The sequence below is a fragment of the Poromitra crassiceps genome (assembly GCF_964638095.1).
Source record: "Poromitra crassiceps genome assembly, chromosome: 2".
NCBI lineage: Eukaryota > Metazoa > Chordata > Actinopteri > Beryciformes > Melamphaidae > Poromitra > Poromitra crassiceps.
Window position 1 is genome coordinate 14,860,227 of NC_139624.1, and position 23,821 is coordinate 14,884,047.

At 44.1% G+C, this 23,821-nt stretch overlaps 1 protein-coding gene across 1 annotated transcript in view; it reads left to right on the forward strand.

The window, feature by feature from the left end:
- Window positions 1–23,821, forward strand: part of LOC310789041 (melanoma receptor tyrosine-protein kinase-like) — a gene marked incomplete at its 3' end in the record, with an annotated part of 123,986 nt that overhangs the window by 63,596 nt on the left and 36,569 nt on the right. Inside the window, exons 2-10 of the mRNA XM_083650644.1 lie at window positions 1,344–1,495; window positions 3,147–3,354; window positions 6,798–6,932; window positions 9,730–9,798; window positions 11,003–11,121; window positions 15,730–15,871; window positions 16,767–16,880; window positions 22,222–22,348; window positions 23,025–23,098. Coding sequence (XP_083506770.1) covers window positions 1,344–1,495; window positions 3,147–3,354; window positions 6,798–6,932; window positions 9,730–9,798; window positions 11,003–11,121; window positions 15,730–15,871; window positions 16,767–16,880; window positions 22,222–22,348; window positions 23,025–23,098 — 1,140 coding nt within the window. The remainder of the gene's footprint in view (window positions 1–1,343; window positions 1,496–3,146; window positions 3,355–6,797; window positions 6,933–9,729; window positions 9,799–11,002; window positions 11,122–15,729; window positions 15,872–16,766; window positions 16,881–22,221; window positions 22,349–23,024; window positions 23,099–23,821) is intronic.

The following is a 23,821-nucleotide window of genomic DNA, read 5'->3' on the forward strand; positions in this document are numbered from 1 at the left end:
AACTGCTCAGCACTCAGGAACAGAAAGGTGAAGTTATTCCATGGTTATATGGATCAGTAAAATATTTGGACATATTTTCCATCAGAAATAGAGAGGCAAAGTGGAACGTCACTTCCTGCTTCAGCACTGTACCAGAGATTTTCATCCGCCATTTATTTTCCCATAGACATTTCGTAAAATGCTTATAAAATTGTTTCACTTCGTCGAACTAAACGGTTCAGCTAACGCTATAATCGGGAGAGACCATATAGAACATTTCACTCGGACCAACTCTTTAAACCCGCATTTTTCTTACGTTTTGGTCCCCGTGAAATGTTATGCGATCTCTCCTGTTTCTAAATATATCTGTACTGTTTGGTTTGAACCAGTAAAACTATTTTTATATGCATTTTACGAAATGGCGGTCACTTTGCCTCTCTATAAAGTTGACTTATTGCTGAATTGAACAGCGATCCACTTTTCTTTTCTTTTTTTACCAAGGAGAAAAGAAAAATCAAGTCCTTTATAGGCTAAATGTTTTATCTGCTGTTTCTGACCAGGAAAACAAAAAAATGCATTATTTTTAATTTGTAGATTTTGAAATGAAAATGAAATTCAATATGACTCAATTTTTCTACTTGTTTAACGGTTGGTGTTTGACAGTATTTCAAACATTCTCAACGTTCTATGAGCACCTGCTGTATAGTTGCACGTCATCTGATTCTGTGCTAATACACCAAAGAGATACGCCTGAAAAAACAGAGCAAGTTACACCAGAAACACTTCTCCTCCGTAACATTAACTTAGCTGCTGTAAGCCGCATTATTGCTGAGATCTCAACAACCAGCCAACGGATTTCAAAACTGATGCCCCCGTTGGAAAGAAATAATCAAATGTTTTTGGTCACTCAGTGAAGTTTTGAGCCCGACGAACGTTGTTATACAGCGACAGGTGGGCTTAGCTAACGTAGCTAACAGCTAGCTAGTTAACATGCCAGCTTGTCCTCACTCAGAATTGAATTGTCATACGTATAACTAGAGTTCCATTGAGTCGTACATCATGCTTCCACTTTAGCAACTAACATAACTTTTTGAACTTGAGCACAAAATGAAGTTATTTGTCAAAAAGTATTTGGCTAACATTGTGGCTAATGTCAGGGTGAAACATATGAAATATCTTAAAAATGACAAAATACACTGGAGGGGGGCTTTAACTAAACCCCTATTTCTTCTTTTCTCTGTATCTCTCTCTCCCTCTCTTTCTCTCTCCCTCTGTCTCTCCCTCTCTCTCTCCCTCTCTATCTCTCTCCCTCTCTTTCTCTCTCCCTCGGTCTCTCTCACTCGCTCTCTCTTTCTCATGGTCAGTTTGCCAGGGAATGAGTAACCAGTTGACGTTGCTGGGGACGTTTGCTGATCACCATGACAACATGGTGAGGATGTACAGAAACTGCACCGTGGTCCTGGAGAACCTGGAGGTCACCTACACCCAGGAGCACCACGACCTCACCTTCCTCCAGGTGTGTGTGTGTGTCTGGGGGGGGGGGGGGGGTGGCGTGCTCCAGGTGTGTGTGTGTGTGTGTCTGGGGGGGGGGGTGTCGTGCTCCAGGTGTGTGTGTGTGTGTGTCTGGGGGGGGGTGGCGTGCTCCAGGTGTGTGTGTGTCTGCGGGGGGGGGGGGGGGGGGGGGGGGTGGCGTGCTCCAGGTGTGTGTGTGTCTGGGGGGGGGGGTGGCGTGCGCACAACCCAATCGCCAGAATGAAAGTCAGCATTGTACGTTTCCGCCTACTATTGTTTCACAGGAGAATTTCACTGTCCTTTTTTCCCTCAATGTTTAGTGGCCAATGGTTTGTTTCAATAGAGGTTTTTTTTTATGTCAATGGACATGGACCTCATTACAGAACTTGGACCTCATCACTTGGGACTTGGACCTCATTATATAGGACATGGACCTCATTACATAGAACTTGGACCTCATTATATAGGACTTGGCCCTCATTATATAGGACTTGGACCTCATTATATAGGACATGGACCTCATTACATAGAACATGGACCTCATTATATAGGACTTGGCCCTCATTATATAGGACTTGGACCTCATTATATAGGACATGGACCTCATTACATAGAACTTGGACCTCATCACTTGGGACTTGGACCTCATTATATAGGACATGGACCTCATTACATAGAACTTGGACCTCATTATATAAGACTTGGCCCTCATTATATAGGACTTGGACCTCATTATATAGGACATGGACCTTATTACATAGAACTTGGACCTCATCACTTGGGACTTGGACCTCATTACATAGGACTTGGACGTACCTCATAACTTGGGACTTAGACCTTGTGACTTGTGACTTGGACTATATTACATTACATTTGATTAGGACCTGGCCAAATAACCTGGGGCTTGGACCTCATTATATAGGACTTGCACCTCATTATATAGGACATGGACCTCATTACATAGAACTTGGACCTCATCACTTGGGACTTGGACCTCATGTAGGACTTGGACCTCATGACTTGAGCCATAGACCTCATTACATAGGACTTGGACGTACCTCATAACTTGGGACTTAGACCTTGTGACTTGTGACTTGGACTATATTACATTACACTTGATTAGGACCTGGCCAAATAACCTGGGGCTTGGACCTCATTATATAGATATAGGACTTGGACCTCATTATATAGGACATGGACCTCATTACATAGAACTTGGACCTTATAACTTGGGACTTAGACCTTGTGACTTGGACTGTATTAGACTGTACTTGATTAGGATATGCCCAAACTTGGGACTTGGACCTCATTATATAGGACTTGGACCTCATGTCTTGGAACTTTGACCTCTTTATATAAAACTTGGACCTCATGACTTGGGAAAGTGTGTGCACATCCTTAATAGATAGGAAAGGAAGGTATTTCTCTTTTCAAACTGCATTTTCAAATAGTTTTTTAAATGACTGTTGTACAGTTGTTTTTGTAAATCTCTTTTTATTTTGTATTTTTTTTATGGATTAATATTTCATTTGTGAATTATTTTTGTAATTAATCTTTTTGATTGGTCAATTAATTAATTGGTCCGTTATAAATAGAAGGAAGAATGAGTGAATTGTATGAGATCCATTCTTCTGTCTGTCCTCTGCTCTCTCCAGTCCATCCAGGAAGTGGGCGGGTACGTTCTGATCGCCCTCAACACGGCCGCAACCATCCCATTGGTCAACCTGAGGCTGATCCGAGGCCACACCCTCTACGACAACCAATACGCTGTGGTCGTGATGTCCAACTACAACAGGAACCTCTCGTCTGCCACGCTCAACTACACCAGCGGACTGAGACAGCTGCAGCTCAGCCGACTGACCGGTATACACACGCACACGCACACACACAGACATGGACACACACTCACACACACACACACACACACACACGCACGCACACACACACACACACACACACACACACGCACACACGCACACACGCACACGCACGCATGCATGCACGCACGCACACACACAGACACGGACACACACACACACACACACACACACGGACACACACACACACACACACACACACAATCAATTCAATCAATCAATTTTATATTTATATAGTGCCAAAATAACAAGTTATCTGAAGGCGCTTTACAAATAGAGCAGGTAGAAGACCAGTCTTTTTATCTTATGCCTACCCCACACTACAGGATTTTCAAATCCTTGAAGATTATAAAAATCTTGAGAGCCCACACACTACAGGACAGAGAGAGCCGATTTTTTAACATTTCAATCTTGGGACACACACACAATCACGTCTGTTCAAACGCAACCCCACACACTAGAAGATTATGCCGAAGATTCACCTTGGAAGCAGGGCTCGACGTTAACTTTTAAAATGCCTATTCAGTGTGCGCACCGGGTGTAGTAGTGTCATTTCGTTTTCTAAACAAATTTTATTTTTTGTTTTTATAATGCATTTGCACTGAAAGGATTTGTTTAACTAATATTTGCGCGGACAGCTGCGTCCATTCGGGGTGTAGGCCTACTGCGCACGGCCAGGCGAAAACCGTCTGCACAGGTGTCTTGTGGAGGGGCGCGTCTGCTGATTTGACTCACTTTTCCGTGCGGACACTCGCCGATGCGGGAAGCTGAGACCTAAGCGCTTGTTGTAGGCTACATGCTTTGCAGTATAGCATTTAGTTTTCCGTCCCGTTCAAAGACGCACGGGTATTTCACCTCGATGACAATTTCCTCGTTCTTTGTTTCTGTGCAGGGCTGCGAGCGGACGCGGACCAGATTATTTTGCGAAAAACTGTAATGGAAACGCAGCTACTACTGGCTCTCTGCTCAAGATGCAATCGCCTGTCGGGTTGTAAATATCTAACATGTTAGATATGCCCGATTCACAATCGGGAAGAGGCAGTCTTCCCGATTGTGAATCTTTGAACCCCACACAGTACAGGATCATTTGGGAAGATTATCTGCCCGACGCGTTTCAAATCGGGAGCACCCCCGAGAAAATCGGGAGGGGGGAATCTTGGCCATAATCTTGCAAATGATCCTGTAGTGTGGGGTAGGCATTAGACCCAACAATTGAAACACTGGTGATTTTACTTTGAGGTCATGTGGCCATTTGAAACAATTACCCAACACACACATGCAGTGTTTCCCCTGGAACAATGTTCAGGCCTGGAGGGATTTCGAAACGTACCCCGACCGCAACGGTGGGGGCCCTCGCTGGCGACGCTAAACCTTTAGCTAACCTGTTCGCATCTATGTTCGCAATGGCATCCCAAGTATCATCATACTATTATGGGATAGGATGCGAACAGTTGTATTATGGGATGTGCGTTTCCCAGGGACGACGCCTGGCGAGGGCGTCGTTGTAGAATGGTAGAGGGGAAACAGTGGCATGCATTTGGGCGACGGCAGCAAGGAAAAAAAAACTTTAACGGGGAAGAAAACCTTGAGCAGACCAGGCTGTTGGTGGTCTTTCATCTGCCATGAGCGGTTGGGTTGAGAGAGAGAGAGAGAGAAAGAAAGAGAAAGAGAGAGGCACAGTAATGGCGGTAATAATGAGACCATTAACAACTATAATAAGTAAGAGCATAAGTAGTAATATTAACGCACAGTTACGACAGCAGTAACGGTAGCAGCTGTAATAGAACAGGACGAATAATAAAATAGTAATAATAATAATAATAATATTAGTAATAGTAATGGAAGGTCTCTTCTCACTGGAGTCAGCGTCAACAGCTCCTGCAGGAAATTGGAGACACAAAGACTCCGGGAAGAAGTACACACACACACACACACACACACACACACACACACACACACACACACACACACACACACACACACACACACACACACACACACACACACACACAGTTATAAGTTATACTAAGGCACTTCCAAATTGGCTTGCGGGCCAGGTGGGTGGTGTCATCAGACCCCACCCACCCAGGCTTTGGGTGATGACATCATCGTCTGTCTGTGCATTAAAACAACTGTTGACTTGCAAGAGTGTGATGAAACCGTATTAACTGTTCTCTGGAGGCCAGTTTAACTGATTTATTACCAGCTTTTTGGCACATTGCCACCCCACGTTATCACCTGAATAATACACACACACACACACACATACACTCTTTAACTCATTGAGTGCCAGCCACTTTTGGAGAACGGATGCTCCCAGTGCCAGAGTTTCAGAGCGTTTTCAGTGATTTCTCGAGGCCCACAGAATATTGTGTGATATTACTATGTAAACACCGAACACGCACAAAGAACAAGGAGACTCTATTGTATCATCTGCAAAAAAAAGTTTATTGATCCCATTTTCCGTTCTTTAGTTATGAGCCGGAGAAGATAGCTTGATTCATCCAAAAACAGCAATTTTTTTCTAGAAGCTGAGATAATTGGCCTTTTGTGAAATTAAACATTTCAAGCACATCACTGACTCTGAAGCTAATCTTTTCTAATGTAGTCACACCTCAAAAATAATTTCCTTCAATAAAACAGTGAAGGCCAGGGAATTCTGTTTGGCAAAATAATATTTTTTAGCTACAACCAGCAGCGCTGGCCCCTGCGTGCGCTGCTGGTTGCAGCTTCTTGCTGGTCTTGATTTGCTGCTGGTGGGCATCGGATATTCTGGCTTGCGTTTGTCAATCCTGTCCTGCTGCCTGGGTCTGTCTGGGTGTTGCGCGCTGCTCTGCGTGCCCCCCCCCCCCCCCCGCCCCGCCCCGCCCCGCCCCGCCTCGCCTCAACTGCACACTCCTCCTCCTGTCTGTGGTGGCTCTCTGCTGAGTTTGCTGTGCGCACAGTGAAGGGACATCGACATCCTGCTTTTTTACAGCGTTCCGCGTGTGTTTGTCACCGGCAACGATGCTTCCAGTTGAGAATAATAACAACTCCACGGTGTGGATGTGCGGATGTGCTGTCCGGCTCAATTGTGGGAGCAGATTGGCTGCTGCAGGCACAGCTGCAGTAACGTGCTTCAGCATATCGATGCATACGGATGCGATGCGATTTCCGTTTCCATAACGACTTCTTCTTTGTTTTTTCCTTGCCTTTCTGTTATGTGGAGAGCACTGTCGCCACCTAAGGGTTCTGTAAAATAGGTTAGACACATCCAATAGCTATAATATTTGTACATCAGAGGCAGAAGGCTTTGATCGACGCCCCACCGTCAAAAAACGCAATTGACGAACATGTCCGTCCTTGGCACTCTACGTTACTATTTGAAATGACGAACATGTCCGTCCTTGGCACTCAATGAGTTAATATGTCTTTCTGTGTTTCCACCAGAGATCCTGAACGGAGGGGTGAAGGTTACCCACAATCCTTTGCTGTGTAACATTGAGAGCATCCAGTGGTGGGACGTTCTGGACAAAGCCAGCAATCCCAGCATACTGTTCAAAACGGACCCCTTCACACGCACCTGTACGAAGAGTCAATCCTGCACACACACAACTAGACATGGGCCGGTGTACGCTTTCACACTATACCTCGCTTTGAAAGAGTCCTGCTACCTGTAGGTCACTAGCTGACAGGAGGAGTCTCGAGTCCACACACACACACACACACACACACACACACACACACACACACATTACAGCGCACAGTGAAACGTAGCGTTTAGGATGCGTTGTGACAACGAAAACCGAGTAGACTGAGTAGCTTTACTGCTGCTGGTTGTAGCAAGCAGCCTCGGCTCAGGAAGTTGGGCAGTTTTGCCTTCAGAATAAAGCGTAGCTGCGTCAATTGACCTCCAGTTAGCTAGCAATGAGACAGGAAGTTGGGTGGTTTTGCCTTCAGAATAAAGTGTAGCTGCATCAATTGACCTCCAGTTAGCTAGCAATGGGACAGGAACTTGGGTGGTTTCGCCTTCAGAATAAAGTGTAGCTGCGTCAATTGACCTCGAGTTAGCTAGGAGCAAGACAGGAAGTTGGGCGGTTTTGCCTTCACAATAAAGCGTAGCTGCGTCAATTGACCTCTAGTTAGCTAGCAATGAGACAGGAAGTTGGGTGGTTTTGCCTTCAGAATAAAGTGTAGCTGCATCAATTGACCTCCAGTTAGCTAGCAATGGGACAGGAAGTTGGGTGGTTTCGCCTTCAGAATAAAGTGTAGCTGCATCAATTGACCTCCAGTTAGCTAGCAATGGGACAGGAAGTTGGGTGGTTTTGCCTTCAGAATAAAGTGTAGCTGCGTCAATTGACCTCGAGTTAGCTAGGAGCAAGACAGGAAGTTGGGCGGTTTTGCCTTCACAATAAAGTGTAGCTGCATCAATTGACCTCGAGTAATCTAGGAACAAGACAGGAAGTTCAGCGGTGTTGCCTTCAGAATAAAGCGCAGCTGCGTCAGTTACGCTATAGGAATCAGATAGGAAGTTGGGCAGTTTTGCCTTCAGAATAAAGCGTCTGCGTCCATTGACCCCGAGTTAGGTAGGAACAAGACAGGAAGTTGGGGGCATTTTCTGCCTTCAGAATAAAGTGTAGCTGTGTCAATTTACCTCGATTTAGCTAGGAACAAGACATTAAGTTGCATGGGTTTGCCTTCAGAATAAAGCGTAGTAATTGACCTCACGCCTACATTCCACTAGGTCCGTGTTCGGTCCGTCTGCGCTGCGGTACGGCATCGGAGCCGATACGTTTCCACTCTAATCATTGTGTCAACTCCCACCTACTCCGCTGCGTTGCGTGTCTACTCCGTCCCAGCTCCGACGATCCGGAGCTCTCCGAAAAAGATACGCAAGGGTTCTATTTTTCACGGATGACGGAGCAAAGCCGCAGCAAATTGGGCGGAGCCAGGCATGAAATCAACAGGGCAGAGGTGTTTACAGCATTCAATATCAAGCCAGAGGACAAATATGTATGAGGAAAAGTTCATAATTGAAGTGGAAAACCACAAAATAATATATGACACAACACATCCTTTTTACAAGGACAACACCAAGCAAGTCCACCCCTCCTCTGCTCCTCCAGTTGGGAACAATGATCTTCTGCCTGTTTGTCGTTGTATTTATCCCACATACAAATTGTCTCGCTCGATTTTACAGTGATAACCTGTCGGTCTCGTCACTCTAGCTGTCTGGCGCAGCTGAGCCGTGACGTGCTCTACACGCAGCCAGTGAGTGTTGCCGCAGCACAGAGCACGGAGTAAAACCGGAGATCAGCCGCAAAGCAACGCAATGCAACCAGTGGAATGCCGGCGTCAAGTTAGCTAGGAATGAGGCACGATCTGATTTCACCAAGTAACAGTTGTTCCTGGACCAACATTTCTTCCTAGTATGGGCTGGGGAAACCCCGCCCCCGGACTCATTTGATTGGTCACCGCAATTGCTTCTTCCTTAAAACGTGTGGAAAGGAAAACATGTTGGTTAAGATTAGGGTTAAGGCGTGAAAAAAGTGCAGCTGTCTTAGAGCTCGATCATATGGCTAAATGAATAAGGTGCGCACCTTCCAATCTGAGAGCTGGGGTTCAACTCCTGGTCGAACCACACATCCTTTTATACAACATTAGGGTTAGAAATTAGGTTTAGGTAAGTACAACAATGTGGTTAGGGTTAGGGTTAGGGTTTGGGTCTGGTCCCGTTAGATAAGAAAACCCTAATCTTAACCACATCTTTGGTTACTTGTCGCACGTTTTCAGGAAGAAGCAATTGTTCAGGGGCGGGGTTTCCCCAGCCCATACTAGGAAGAACTGTTGGTCCAGGAACAACTGTTACTTGGTGAAATCAGTTCATGCAGGAATGAGACAGAAAATTGGGCGGTTTTGCCTTCAGAATAAAGGGTAGCTGGTGTCATTTGACCTCCAGTTAGCTAGGAATGAGACAGGAAGTCTCAAAAATACATTTTGTTCAATGGGTCCCAATCACCCCCCACACACGCACACACACACACACACACACACACACACACACACACACATACACACACACACACACACACACACAAACACACGCACACACACGCACACGCACACACACACACACACACACACACACACATACACACGCACACACACACACACACACACACACATACACACACACACACACAAGCACACAAACCGTGGTATTTTTGCCGTCACATTCTGCCGGCCCGTGCCTACCTATAACTGCACATTTTATTGTCATTCTGCTGAGGCTCTGTGTGTGTGTGTGTGTGTGTGTGTGTGTGTGTGTGTGTGTGTGTGTGTGTGTGTGTGTGTGTGTGTGTGTGTGTGTGTGTGTTTCCAGGTGAGAAGTGTGATCAAGCGTGTGTTAACGGGTCGTGTTGGGCAGCAGGACCAGACCACTGTCAAACATGTAAGACACACACATGCACACACACACACACACACACACACACACACACACACACGCACACACACACACACACACACACACACACACACACAGGAGGAGGCATTTTTTAAATCTCAGCTTTGACAGATAACTGAGCGCTTCTTTATGATTGATACATTTTTATGACGGGATAAGGTTGTAACATAATGAGCCCTAAGTACCGCCCACTTCAACCCTAAGTACCGCCCACTTCAACCCTAAGTACTGCCCACTTCAACCCTAAGTACCGCCCACTTCAACCCTAAGTACCGCCCACTTCAACCCTAAGTACAGCCCACTCCAACCCTAAGTACCGCCCACTCCAACCCTAAGTACCGCCCACTCCAACCCTAAGTACCGCCCACTTCAACCCTAAGTACCGCCCACTTCAACCCTAAGTACTGCCCACTTCAACCCTAAGTACCGCCCACTTCAACCCTAAGTACCGCCCACTTCAACCCTAAGTACAGCCCACTCCAACCCTAAGTACCGCCCACTCCAACCCTAAGTACCGCCCACTCCAACCCTAAGTACCGCCCACTTCAACCCTAAGTACCGCCCACTCCAACCCCAGCCTCAGCAAACAGTCAAAACAGTACCTCCCACTCCAACCCCAGCCTCAGCAAACAGTCACAACAGTACTGCCCACTCCAACCCCAGCCTCAGCAAACAGTCACAACAGTACCGCCCACTTCAACCCAAGCCTCAGCAAACAGTCACAACAGTACCGCCCACTCCAACCCCAGCCTCAGCAAACAGTCACAACAGTACCGCCCACTTCAACCCAAGCCTCAGCAAACAGTCACAACAGGGAAAAGACAGTATTTAGGATTTGGGTTGAAACTAATGTCTACAACTTTTTTATGCTTACAGTCACATACAGTAAGACCCTAAATTACATAGTTGGTAGGTTTTGGTGCATTTTGCTTGCCAGGGTGTTTAATATATAAACCCTCTCCCCCCCCTCTCACCCTCTCTCTCTCCCCCATCTCTCTCTCCCTCTCTCACCCTCTCTCCCTCTCTCTCCCTCTCTCTCCCCCATCTCTCTCTCCCTCTCTCACCCTCTCTCCCTCTCTCTCCCTCTCTCTCCCTCTCTCTCCCCCATCTCTCTCTCCCTCTCTCACCCTCTCTCCCTCTCTCTCCCTCTCTCTCCCTCTCGGTCTCTCTCTCCCTCCCTCTCTCTCAGTCACCAGGTTGCAGTGTGCAGAGCAGTGTAGCAGGAGGTGTCGCGGGCCTAAACCCAGTGACTGCTGTAACGAGCACTGTGCCGCGGGCTGCACCGGACCACGACCCACCGACTGCCTGGTCAGTTTGTGTGTGTGTGTGTGTGTGTGAGGGGGGGGGGGGGGGGGGGACTTGTCTTGGAAACAGCACACACATCACACATACAGTACACACACAGACCTCTATCAACCAACACAATTGCACACTGCCCAATTGTACATCACCGTTGTAAAAGAAAACAGCCCCATCAAACATGGAGTCTTCATAAGATGTACATGTATACAATAAAACTGAAGAGCATCTTCACAGCGACATGTCCAGAGGTGTAGTGCTATCTGGAGAAGTGGGGGAACGCACCTATAGCTATATGGTGGAACACCCCCCTCCCCCGACACGCACACAGGTGCTATGCTCAAAATTATTATAATTATCGCTGGTATGGCCAAATTTAGATCATTTTCCATTCCTTCTTCACAAAGAAGCACTGCTCACCTCTATTGGGTCAAGGCAGCCGTGCAGGTCTCCATGCACTGCGCATTCCACAACAAAACAACATCGCCAGCTCACATTTTTCATTTGTTTTGTTTTCTCTAGATAGTCCCGTATTTTGGTTTAACATGCTTTCTCTAACTTGGCCCAGTTGTTCCATAACACACAGTCAGAATGTAGGCTATTCTGTTGCCCACTGAATGTATTCTGTTACACACTGTTAATGAGTTCATTGTAGAAATATAAGTTCATATTCTCGGTTTGTAGCGTGTGAATCGGGGGCTGTAAGAGAGATCAAAGCGGCTGGATCAGGTGAGCTGGCGCTGCCCAATTACGCACAGGGGGGAGACCACAGCACAGCAGGGGGGAGACCACGGCTTCAATGCGCAGATGAAATATCATCAAAGTTGCCAATTTGATTTATACTGCCGTCACCCACGGCTCAACGGGTGTTTTCTGCACTCCTCCAGTTTGCCCCTTGACATTATTCAGGTGTTTGTTGTTTTTCTTCCTTGGGAAGAACCGCGGTGGGTTCCATAATAACGCATCGCAGTCGCACTCTTCTTCAGGCTGTCTTATATAATAACACACAAAACACCCCTTGGAGAAGTGTGGGAACCGCCGTTCCCCCGTTCTGCTAATGCCATGGACACTTTGCGTGGAATTAGAAGCGAAAAGCACTGTCGCCCGAACAGGGACTTGAACCCTGGACCCTCAGATTAAAAGTCTGATGCTCTACCGACTGAGCTATCCGGGCTCTGAAAGACTATATAGCCAGAGAAATTAATTAAAGGTACAGTACATTCCTAAATCAAAATACAGGCAGACAGCATTTGCTGTGTTTTTCAAAGCACTGTAATCAAACACGATTTTAATAAAAAAAACAAAAAAATTAATGTAATACAACCGGCAGGAATTGTATCACCGTTTAAAATTAAACCAGTACTTGATTGTTTCATCCCCAAGAGGAAAATTAGTTTATTGTTTATTTTTGATTTTGGGGTGAACTGTCCCTTTAACATAAAACATGGTACTTTGAAATATGACTTTTCAGAGGAAAACCACCATTTGCATCCATCTTCTCCAAATTAGATGAACTACATCAACTATGCTTATATTGAGCATTTACAAAAAAAAAGAAAGAATAATAATCAGATCAGAAAATCAGATTTTTATTTTATTTTATTTTATTCCATATAAACATAAGAAAAACACAAGACAAAAACCACATACACCTACATAATCATAAGCATACACTCATACATACGTATACATCCAAATCCCCACTCTACCCTCCCCACAGGATCACCAACCCACCCAAAATCACAACAAAAATTCACCTTAAAATGTCTTTTGAGCCAGCTGTTCAGTACGGGCTCAGTAGCCTCGTTAATTCTGGCAGTTGAAATGTCCAAATAAGCAATATCCCCAAAATGTGAAGTGTACAAAGAAACTATTTTGAATTGCGTCCCAGACTTTTTCAAATGAATGCATATGAGACTACAGAACCCCATCTGATTTTGTTCTCTGTCTATATAGTGTATTCATAGCTTTCAAGGGGCGTTACGTGCTGCCGGCCCACCTGGCGGTCAAAAAAAAACTTGTTGATTCCGTTGCCTGCGAGTCGACTCACGCTGTTTTTTCAGCCAAAGTGCCGCATAGCCTACCTGTTGTGCTATCGGTTGCACTAAACCGACGAGGAGACACGCCTGGCTTGTGTTTTACAGAATCCCGTCGGAGAAAGAAAGGAGAAGGTTGTGGATTTGTGCGACGTGGTTCAGTCGCTGGGGGCAAATCTTTTTTGCTTTTTTTTCTACCATCAAAGTACACATGTCTTTGCTCTTTGCGGCCAACATTTCATCAAAGGTAAGCTCAAGTAACGTTAACGGGGTATTAATCATTATTGTAACGTTACTTGAGCTTACCTTTGATGAAATGTTGGCCGCAAAGAGCAAAGACGTGTGTACTTTGATGGTAGAAAAAAAAGCAATTTTTTTCCCCTGCCCAGCGACTGAACCACGTTGCACAAATCCACAACCTTCTCCTTTCTTTCTCCGACGGGATTCTGTAAAACACAAGCCAGGCGTGTCTCCTCGTCGGTTTAGTGCAACCGATAGCACAACAGGTAGGCTATGCGGCACTTTGGCTGAACAAACAGCGTGAGTCGACTCGCAGGCAACGGAATCAACAAGTTTTTTTTTGACCGCCAGGTGGGCGTTCCCGGCAGCACGTAACGCCCCTTGAAAGCTATGAATAGGTGAGGAGACAACAGTGGAGAGAGTGAAAGCTCTGATGAAAATAGTCAATATACAGTACATTCTCTCATTGGGAAATGTACACTGATCCCAATGGGCTAGTATGAATGCCTTCCCCAGTGCACCAACCTCTCTGATGGAAAGACATTATGTAAGTCGTATAGAGCAGTGGTTCTCAAATGGGGGTCCGGGGACCACCAGGGGTCCGTGGCACTTTGCAAGGGGGTCCGTGAAAAGTTTTCAGGAAAATAAAATAAAAATATATATTTTTGCAAAAGCTTCATAGTTCAACGAAAATATGTTATGCTTTAAATCTAAAATGGTTCATGGATTACATTCTAATCTGACAAACCTATCAATTTAAAAGTCAAGCACGTTACCGTGGAAACAATTAAGCTTAGCCCAAAATCACAAATCAGAATGAGGGGGTCCCCGGTATATTTCCTATCTTGTAAGGCAGGGGTGCCCAAACTTTTTTGACCCAAGATCTACTTTTCAAGTAGCCAGCCTCCCGAGATCTACCAGTCCAGTTTCAACATCGCAAACGCACACACATCGTTTCCAGCCTGCAGTAGCTAACCTCACAACACTTTCTCGTTGTCCCACAACCACTTGACATTAGGGCTGTGAATCTTCACTGGCCACATGATTCGATTCGATTACGATTCAGAGGGCTACGATTCGATTCGATTACGATTATCGATGCATCTTAAATCGATGCATCACTTTTTCCCCCAATACATGATTTATTTTTTCTCACTTTACAATACAATTGCATTGTATTATGATCCATAATTAAAATAAACAACTGCATGTACTTCCATTATATTTTATTTTATTATAAAAAAAAAAAAAAAAAAAAAAAATCCCCCCCTCAATGCCATGCGATCTACCACACTACCTTCGCGATCGACCGGTCGATCGCGATCGACGTATTGGGCACCCCTGTTGTAAGGGGTCCTTGGTTGAAAAACATTTGAGAACCTCTGGTGAGTAGAGACTTGTCTGGTGAATGTTTCAAAAGAAAGGAGAGACTGTTTCAGCCCAGAAGCCCAGTCTACAGTTAGAATTAAGCGCAGCTTACAGCTTAACTGCCATTCAGGCCTTTGATGGACAGACAGGGGGACAAAGGAGTTCTTAAAGCAGCTGAGCACTGGGGGACTCTGAAGCGTCGACCGGAGGGAAGAAGCTGGTAATCGGGGACGAGGACATGGGTGGGGTCTGAGTCTGAGATGATTTTTTTCTCCTGTCTGAGTTGATGGTCACAAGTTCAGACAAGGTCCTGTTCACCCTGACCTGCTGGATGTGGTTAATCACAAATGAGTGGTAGCACCAATTAATCATGGACGGGTTTACCTTCAACTGCTGCAGTGTTCTCTGGAGAACATGGGTCTGGGCAAGGTGTTCAAAGCTGTACTGAAGTCAACAAACAACAGTCTGAATAGGCATGCAGACCAGCTTGTTACTGAGCTAAGAAAGTCTGCTAGAAAGAGCCAGAAAGACTGCTATTCGCCTCCTGTGTGAAACGGGGGCAATTTGGTTTGGTTCAAAGTGAGCGATTGTGTGATTAACGGGTCTGCTGGGAAGTGGTGACGCCTAGCAGAGAGCTGTAACAGCTAGCAGAGACCAAAACTGTTTTCTGTAAACATGTTTATTTCTGCTGTAAAGTTGAACATTTTAACATGACGGTCGATGGGGATTGACTCACTTTTGCAGCCAGCCTCACGTGGCCATTTGAGGAACTGCAGTTTTTGGCACTTCCGCATTGGATTGGATTGGATTGGATAAAGTTTTCAGCCCCAGCACTGATTCATTCTTAATATTTAATTCTTGTGTTTGTGCGTGCGTGCGTGCGTGCGTGCGTGTGTGTGTGTGTGTGTGTGTGTGTGTGTGTGTGTGTGTGTGTGTGTGTCTGTGTGTGTGTGTCTGTGTGTGTGTGTTCCAGGCTTGCAGGCAGTTTAACGATGAGGGCACCTGTAAGGACACCTGTCCCCCTCTGATGCTGTACGACCCAAACAGCCACCAGCTGGCTGCCAACCCCAACGCCAAGTTCACGTTCGGGGCCGCATGTGTCACGGCCTGCCCCCGTACGACCTCACACCTGCACTCACTAACACACATGCTCACAAGCCACTTTTTGCAAGTCCAAGTCTCAAGTCTTTGGTCACAAGTCCAAGTCTCAAGTCTCTTATGGATGAGAGTTCTATCATCTGCTGCATGCCATCCAGTCTGCTTAGAACACTGCATAGCTAAAAAGCATGTACTGAATTATCCTCACTCCTTTATCTATTAGAATACAGTATCAGCATTGATGACATTAGTAGACATTTCCTTAATGTTAATGCACACAAAAAATTAATTAAATTAAAAAATAAAGATTGTTCACGGGTCCAAAACCTCAAGTCCAAGTCAAGTCCCAAGTCACTCATTAACCCGGGGGTTCCGAACATTTTTTGGCTTGTGACCCCAGTTTGACAAAAATCTAGGGACACCTTTTGCTAAAATGAATGAATTAAAATGAATTATTATTTGTACTGCTATGTAATCATTTCTATGTTTATAACTCAGAATGCTGACTTTACTCTCTTGTGGGATTAAAGTCAGAATTCTGCTGACTTTTCCCCCCCTCAGAATTCTTCTGAAGTTATCTTATCATTTTTATTTCATTTTTATTTCATGTGATTGATTTTTATAACTATATATTAATATATTGAATACTATCTTTTGTAATAATTATATTATGATTATGTTAAAGCATTACATAATGTTCTAATGGTCTCATGTAATGTTATAATATTGTGTGCGTGTGCATGTGTGTGTGCATGCGTGTGTGTGTGTGTGTGTGTGTGTGTGCGTGTGTGTATGTGTGTGTGTGCGCGTGCATGTAAATGCGTGCATGTGTGTGCGTGTGCGTGCGTGTGTGTGTGTGTGTGTGTGCGTGTGTGTGTGTGTGTGTGTGTGTGTGTGCATGTGTGTGTGTAGATAACTATGTAGTGACGGGTGGAGCGTGTGTGCGGACCTGCACTGCTGGAACATATGAGGTGGAGGAGGACGGAGTCCAGCGCTGCAAAACATGTGAAGGCCCCTGTCCCAAAGGTAGGCAGGGGGAGAATAGCATTACAATTTTATACATATTTCACATTTTAATTGTGTGTTATTATTATATTATTTATTCAAATTACATTCTGTTCCACCATCTTATTTTTTTATATATTATATATATATTTTAGCTGCGACCAGCAGCTCTGTAAGTCACTCTTTTGGTCGGTTGGTCCACAAAAAGTGCATTTCAGAGATTTGGGTATCTGGTCGCAGCTATTGCGAAATCGCGCTTGTTTTATTGAAAAATATAAAATATGACTTTAAAATATGATGGTCTGTAATGTCTTTAAATCTCTTCCTCTGACATTTGAAAGAGTGATTATCAAATGGCAAACACTCTTTCTCTTGACACTCAGTATGTTTTAGTACATCTACGGTAGATGTACTAAAACATACTGAGTGTAGAGGTAGATGATCTACCGGTAAGTCCTTTAAGTTTCACCATTCAAAGGAACGGGAAGCATCGGCAAAATGCAGAAAAGGCGTCCGCTCCAGAAAAGTGCTGCAGCCAAACGCTCCGGGTGATGTGAACCGCTTTTTCACCAGCCCACCAATCGCCATCACAGAGATTTGATTTGATTTGATTCCATTTTATTTCAAATATGCAAGAAGAAAAACATTTACAATTTACAGAATAAAAAACAAACAAACAAAGGTCTCACTTTTTTTTTTTTTTTTCACTTCTTAGCATATTTGAAAGGGAGTGGGAAGAAGTATAAACTTTTTTAATCCCACCCCTTTCATTAAATCATAACATAATCATAGAAACTGCAACCTGTTCCTTAACTTAAAATGCAATTACTTGAAACAAAATTGTAAACTGTTATATAGTTATAACTTGGAAGATATATATCATCATATATATTACTATGAATTATATGATTTATATTACTTGGAAGTCATATAGTTACTATAGTATAAGTATATATAAAACATACTCAGACAGCATACCTTTATAATCCTATATAAATACATGAACATTCGCTTACATGAGTTCACATGCACGTTTCGCGCGAACACGCAACCACATCATCCCCACCATTTATCATGGGTGTGGCATCATACCACTGCAGCAACACCACCGTCCCGGATGGCCAGCCCCGCAAAGTGGACTCAGCCATCCAAGTCAGCAGTGCCGCCACAGCAAGACAAAGCCAACCCCAAGCCAACATACAGTATCAGCACACTTCATCATCATTGTACTGCTGGAAAATCATTTGTTTATACCTTTTTTTGAACTGGTTTATACTTGTACATTGCTTTAGCTCCACATTCAAGCCGTTCCATAGTTTTACACCACAAATTGATATACTGAATCCTCTCAAGGTTGTTCTATTTCTGGGCCTTTTGAAATTGAATGTACTTCACCATGGAAGTAGTTGAAACTACAGCAAAGCTACCCTGGGAGAAATGTAGTTTACGCAGAAAAAGTAGTTCAAACTACTTAGTAAAAAAAAAGCATTAAATTGACAATGTACATGTGTGATATATGAAATATAATAGAATAGCCTACAAAAAAGCACAATGCCAGCAAAAATATGCCTCTCAATTGAGTTTATTGCAATAGTTGACACCCAATACATTCAATGTTATATTTAAGACGACTAGGATTGGTTAAGGTTAGGGTAAGAATATCAGGGCAAGCCAATCAGAGGCTGCATAGGCTGTCTGTCTTGTCAAGAAGTACAGTAACGTTAGTGGGATCCTGGCTGCTGTCACTGTCTATGCTGCCTTCAAAGCGATCAGGACGAAAGAAATAGGGACAGTCCTGTCAAAGGGGGTTCTGGTTCAACATAATGATAAAGTAATGGTATGTATATATATATGTATGTATATATATGTATCTATATGTCGCACTGTGGAATGTTTATCTGAGTGTCATACCACACCAGACCAATATATTCTAAAGTACTCTGATGATACAGTTTTGATCTCTCTGCTTGATAGCTCTAGCGACCCTGGACTGCACCAACATAGAGTAAATAAGGTGGTGGAGTGGAGCGACAACAACGCTCTCTTAATCAATGCAAAAAAGACAGCAGAGATTGTTTTTGGGTCTCCACCTGACACACACAGCACCTCTGTTACTATCCATAATGAACAGATCAAGCAGGTATGCTCCTTCACATACCTAGGAGTAACAATAGACCACCTGCTGTCATGGAAAGACCACGTAGACTCTCTGTGTAAAAAAAACGAAGCAAAGACTATGGGCCCTATTCTCCCACAAGCCTTCGGCGCTAAAACGGGCCTTAAACGCAAAAAAACGTGCCTTGCGCCTGTTTTGGGACGATATCAATATGGCTTTAGGCTGCCAAATGCGCTTTAGGCCGAATGGGCGTGGCGCAGTCCCAGAATGGGCCAAAGTGGGCGTGTCGGCGCTAACTACCGGCGTACTGCTATCTTCGCACCTGGCCTACATTTAGCGCTTTGCGCCTTTGAAAAGCAGGCCTATTCAGTCAAGGAGTGCTCTTCTGCCTCTCCCCTGTCACCCTTCTCTGTCTCTCTCTGAAACCAGGCCTATTCAGTGCGCCAGTGCTCTTCTGCCTCTTCTCTGTCACCCTTCTCTCTCTCTCTCTGACTCCCTCGCTCAGACAGACACAACACATAGCAGCACCCAGCTTCCCATAGGAAATAGCAGTTGTAAGTTTACTGCCTGTGAATGTCCCTGTCCCAGCATGCAATTGGGTCCTCCATTTCGCTACTAAATAGCAACCAAATGAGCCGAAATAGATATAAAAGGTAGATCTAAAATAATGTGTAATGGTAAGACAACCTGCAATTGTAGAACATTTCAATATTGGACCAAATAAAACATTGAAATGAAACACCACCCTATGTGAAACATATATGTCCTCTTGAGCCTATATATACCCTGTGTGGATTTAACGTGATTTAGATAAGTGACAGCGGAACGCGCTGCGGAACGCCTTCTACTGTCATGTGCTATACTGTGATGTCCGCTCCAATAACTTGGCCCTACTTCACATTTAGTTTTACAATAAAAACACATTTATGCAATGACTTTACATAATGTAGGGTATATTTATGTGCATCATTCTACCTGTAGCAGGGGAGAGAAAACGATATCGTTCTGGACAAACTTTCACCAATATAAAATTAATCTCATCATATAGGGATAGGCTATATTTTTCTATCCGATGCATTTAGAACATTATTTTCACTTTGATCTTGCTATAGTGTAGCGTATTTACATGCTTGCAGTATTGAAACTGCAGTTAGATTGGTTTGAGAAGCATAATAATATGAATAATAGCCTATAATGCAGACAGACAGACTGGATGAAGGGAGGGGGGGGGGGGGGGGCAGAGCGTTTGGCTTTCCTCTGGTTTTGCGGGATCACTGGAATTGGAGCTAAAAAGGCAAGCGTGCGATTCGTTTATTGCAGTTATCCAATGAGCATGACGGTGCATAATTTTACGCTTAAAAGGCGTGGTTGTAATGGTTGAGGCTGCGTCTAGCGCCAGCACGACGATATCAAGTGCGCTGGTCCACGCCCACTGATTTGAGCTGCGCCAGACGTTCGGCCTAGAAACAGCGCCGATGCAACGATAGGGACCCTTACTTTCTTCGCCGATTAAGATATTTTGGTGCTAGTAAACAGATTCTTCTATTATTTTTTACCTCAGTGATTATGAGTGTTTTACAGTACTGCAGTACCACCTGGTATGGATGCCTGTCTGTTACCTTAAAATCACAACTACTTAGACAGATGAATATTTGTTCAAAAATTGTAGGTAAACCACTGCATAGTCTATTTGAGTCTACATATGTCAACAGTGTACTGAGGTTAGCCAGAAATATTGCCTCAAACACTAATCATGTGTTACATGAAGAATATGAACTCCTGCCTTCTGGCAGGAGATACCTAGTTCCAACTTTCAAGAAGGTCAGACTAAGAAAGTCCTTTATACATCAGTCGATCCTGAGGCTTAATCAAGAACATGGCCGAGGGTCAGTGGAGCAGTGACCAGTGCTCTCTGTGTGCTGTATGTGTGTATGTATCTTTGTATTTTTTGGTTCTGTTCTCTTTGTCATGTGTTTGTGCATGGGACTGCCGCTGTTTTGCAAGACAAATTTCAGTGTGAACTGACAATAAAGTATATCGTATCGTATCGTATCGTATATATATATATATCTATATCTATATATATATATCTATATCTACAGTATATATCTATATATATCTATATCTATATATCTATATATCTATATATATATATATATATATATATATATATATATATATATACATACACCCACATTATGATATATATTAGCACACACTCTCAGGGCCGCTGGAAGTCATTTTAAGCAGGGGGTGCTGGGAGGGAGGGGCTCTCGGTGGGGCCCGCAAGGGCCCCGCCGGAAAAAATTTGGACGTTTTTTTTTTTTAAATTTTGCCATATTTAGAGGAATATCTCATTTTAAATTAACATTAGGATACTGTTGTGATGTAATTATTCAGTAGTTTTTCCTTTTCTCACTCATTCAGAGCAAAGAGGGAGATATAGAGCATGATGATAATGCTCTATATCTCCCCATTTGCTCTGAATACACCAGTTAACATGACACAGACTTAACATGATAGAAATATTATCAGCAAACTTAATGACTAGACTAATTATTCTGATCTGAATGGCATATATCAAGAAACATTGACTCCTCTCTTTGCTGTATAGTGGGAGGTGCATTTTTGAGTAGGCTATTAAAATAGCATGTCAAGTTCACATTTCTTTATTGCCAGATTAAACAATTCGTATTGGTTGTTGGTTGGTTCAACACAACATGTGCGTGCATGCGCGCTTCTTCTTCTTCTCTAGCCTACAAGCATGTAACTTCCTTGATTGTTATTGTTGATAATTCTATTTAAATAGGCTACATTTTACATTTCCCGAAACATTCTTAAACAAGAAAGGAACATAGTGCACTGCAAAATATTTTTAATTACATTTGTAAAAAAAAATATATATATATATTTTTTTTGGGGGGGGAAAAATCTAGGGGGTGCTGCAGCACCTGCAGCACCCCTACTTCCCGCGGCGCTGCACACTCTGTGCCCGCTGTGCCGTTGTTTTCTATGGGGAGAGTGGTGCCTCCCAACTATGTGGCAGCACTACCCACCACTCAAATTTGCCACTGTGCGCTGAGGTCAAAGTTCAAATTGTTTCAACTTTGACTTTACCGCTGACATTTCTCCGCTCTACCTGGCGGTGAGAGAAGATGGTTTATCACGTGAAGGCAGCATAACGCTCAGTGAACTGGACCCTCAGAGTTGTAAACATGCACCTGCACCTGTCCCCTCTCCCTGCAGCCTGTAACGGGATCGGAGTGGGTGCTCTCACCGGCGCCCTCGCCATCAACGCCTCCAATATCGAATCCTTCAGGAACTGCACCAAGATCAACGGAGCCGTGTCCCTCATATCAACATCCTTCCGCGGGTGAGAGCTCACGAGTCTCTCTCTCTGTCAGCTAAAACTCTCAGCTCTCAGCAAGACCATCTTCACAAAATGAGCACCACTTTACGATCTTTGAAGCTTTTTCTGAAAATCTGGGTTTTTATAAATCACATTCACGCTTCAAAAGTCATAAAAGTGGTTGTGAAGTATATTATGTGCCGGTCTGATCTATGAGATCATGATGTTGAAGGTCAGCTAGCTAATTAGCTGACCTAGATAGTTTGTATGGATACAGTAGAGTGTATTTGTTCAGTTAGCAGCAGAGCACTATGGCCTTCATAGCCTCTTACCTCCTCTCTTACCTCCTCTCTTTCACTGAGCTTCAGTCTCAAGTTTTTTTCCTTTCTCCGAGAGAAACTTCTGAAACTATCATTCCAATTGCCGATGGTGTCAGCTAAATGTCTCAAACACACACGTTATAGAGTGTCAGTGCCACGCCCTCTTACAGATTAGGCTTACGAACCAAGGTATTTTCCACCATTCATTTTTCCATACACATTTCATTAAAGAAATACTTTTTTTAAGGAAATCCCTTGGTTCAGTTGATATGCCTACCATGTGACTTTAACCCTCTGCCTGCTCTGTGTATAAATCATGTAATCTGTGATTGGTTGAGATGGGACTCAACAGTAACGTGTGTTTTCATTGGCTGTTCCAGAGACAAGTTCTTTAACATCCCGCCCATGGACCCGGCTAAACTGGACTACTTCAGGACAGTGAAGGAGATCACCGGTAGGTCAAAGGTCATCTCCGCTTGATTTGGCTTGTTCTTAGTCAGCTGGGTGTGAGCACACAGCTATAGATAACATAGCTTTTTGTATGGACATTTCTGTCAAATGTGTGAAATAAGGTCTGTGGTTAACACAGGTTTATGAAACTGCAAACTTCGTGTTCAGAAAGATCATCTGCATAAATTTGATCATTTTTGAAGCTCAAAGATTTATGAATGGATTTGCACGAACTTGGCAGAAAGGTTGGTCCAGAGACCTTTAATATTACATAGAGACACCCCACTCCAGGCTCCGCCAATTGTATGAAATGGTACTGTTCCAGTCTCCTGGGGCCAGTTGCACCAACTGGTCTTAACTATGCCGTCGTAACTCCTACACCTCCTACTCCTACTGTACGTCGGTCTTAGTTAAGACCATGGACTTACGCCTGTTGCACCAACAGGGCTTACGTCTGGTCTTAACTACGCCGGTCGTAGCAATGCTCCAGGCATTGATGTGAAAGCTCCATGTGAAAGCATGGGAATGCCCACTGGAATGCGGCACGCAACCTGCTTAGAAGAGTGTGCTGACGTCAAATGACGCTGCGCTGATGGGTCATCGGCTGTAGTGTGGCTAATGTTAGCGGCTAACTGTTACTTGTCGTTACTTTAAATGGCAGTAAAACGCCACTGAATGACCAAATTGATTTAACTTTTAACCATTTCGATTTCCACTTTCCATACGG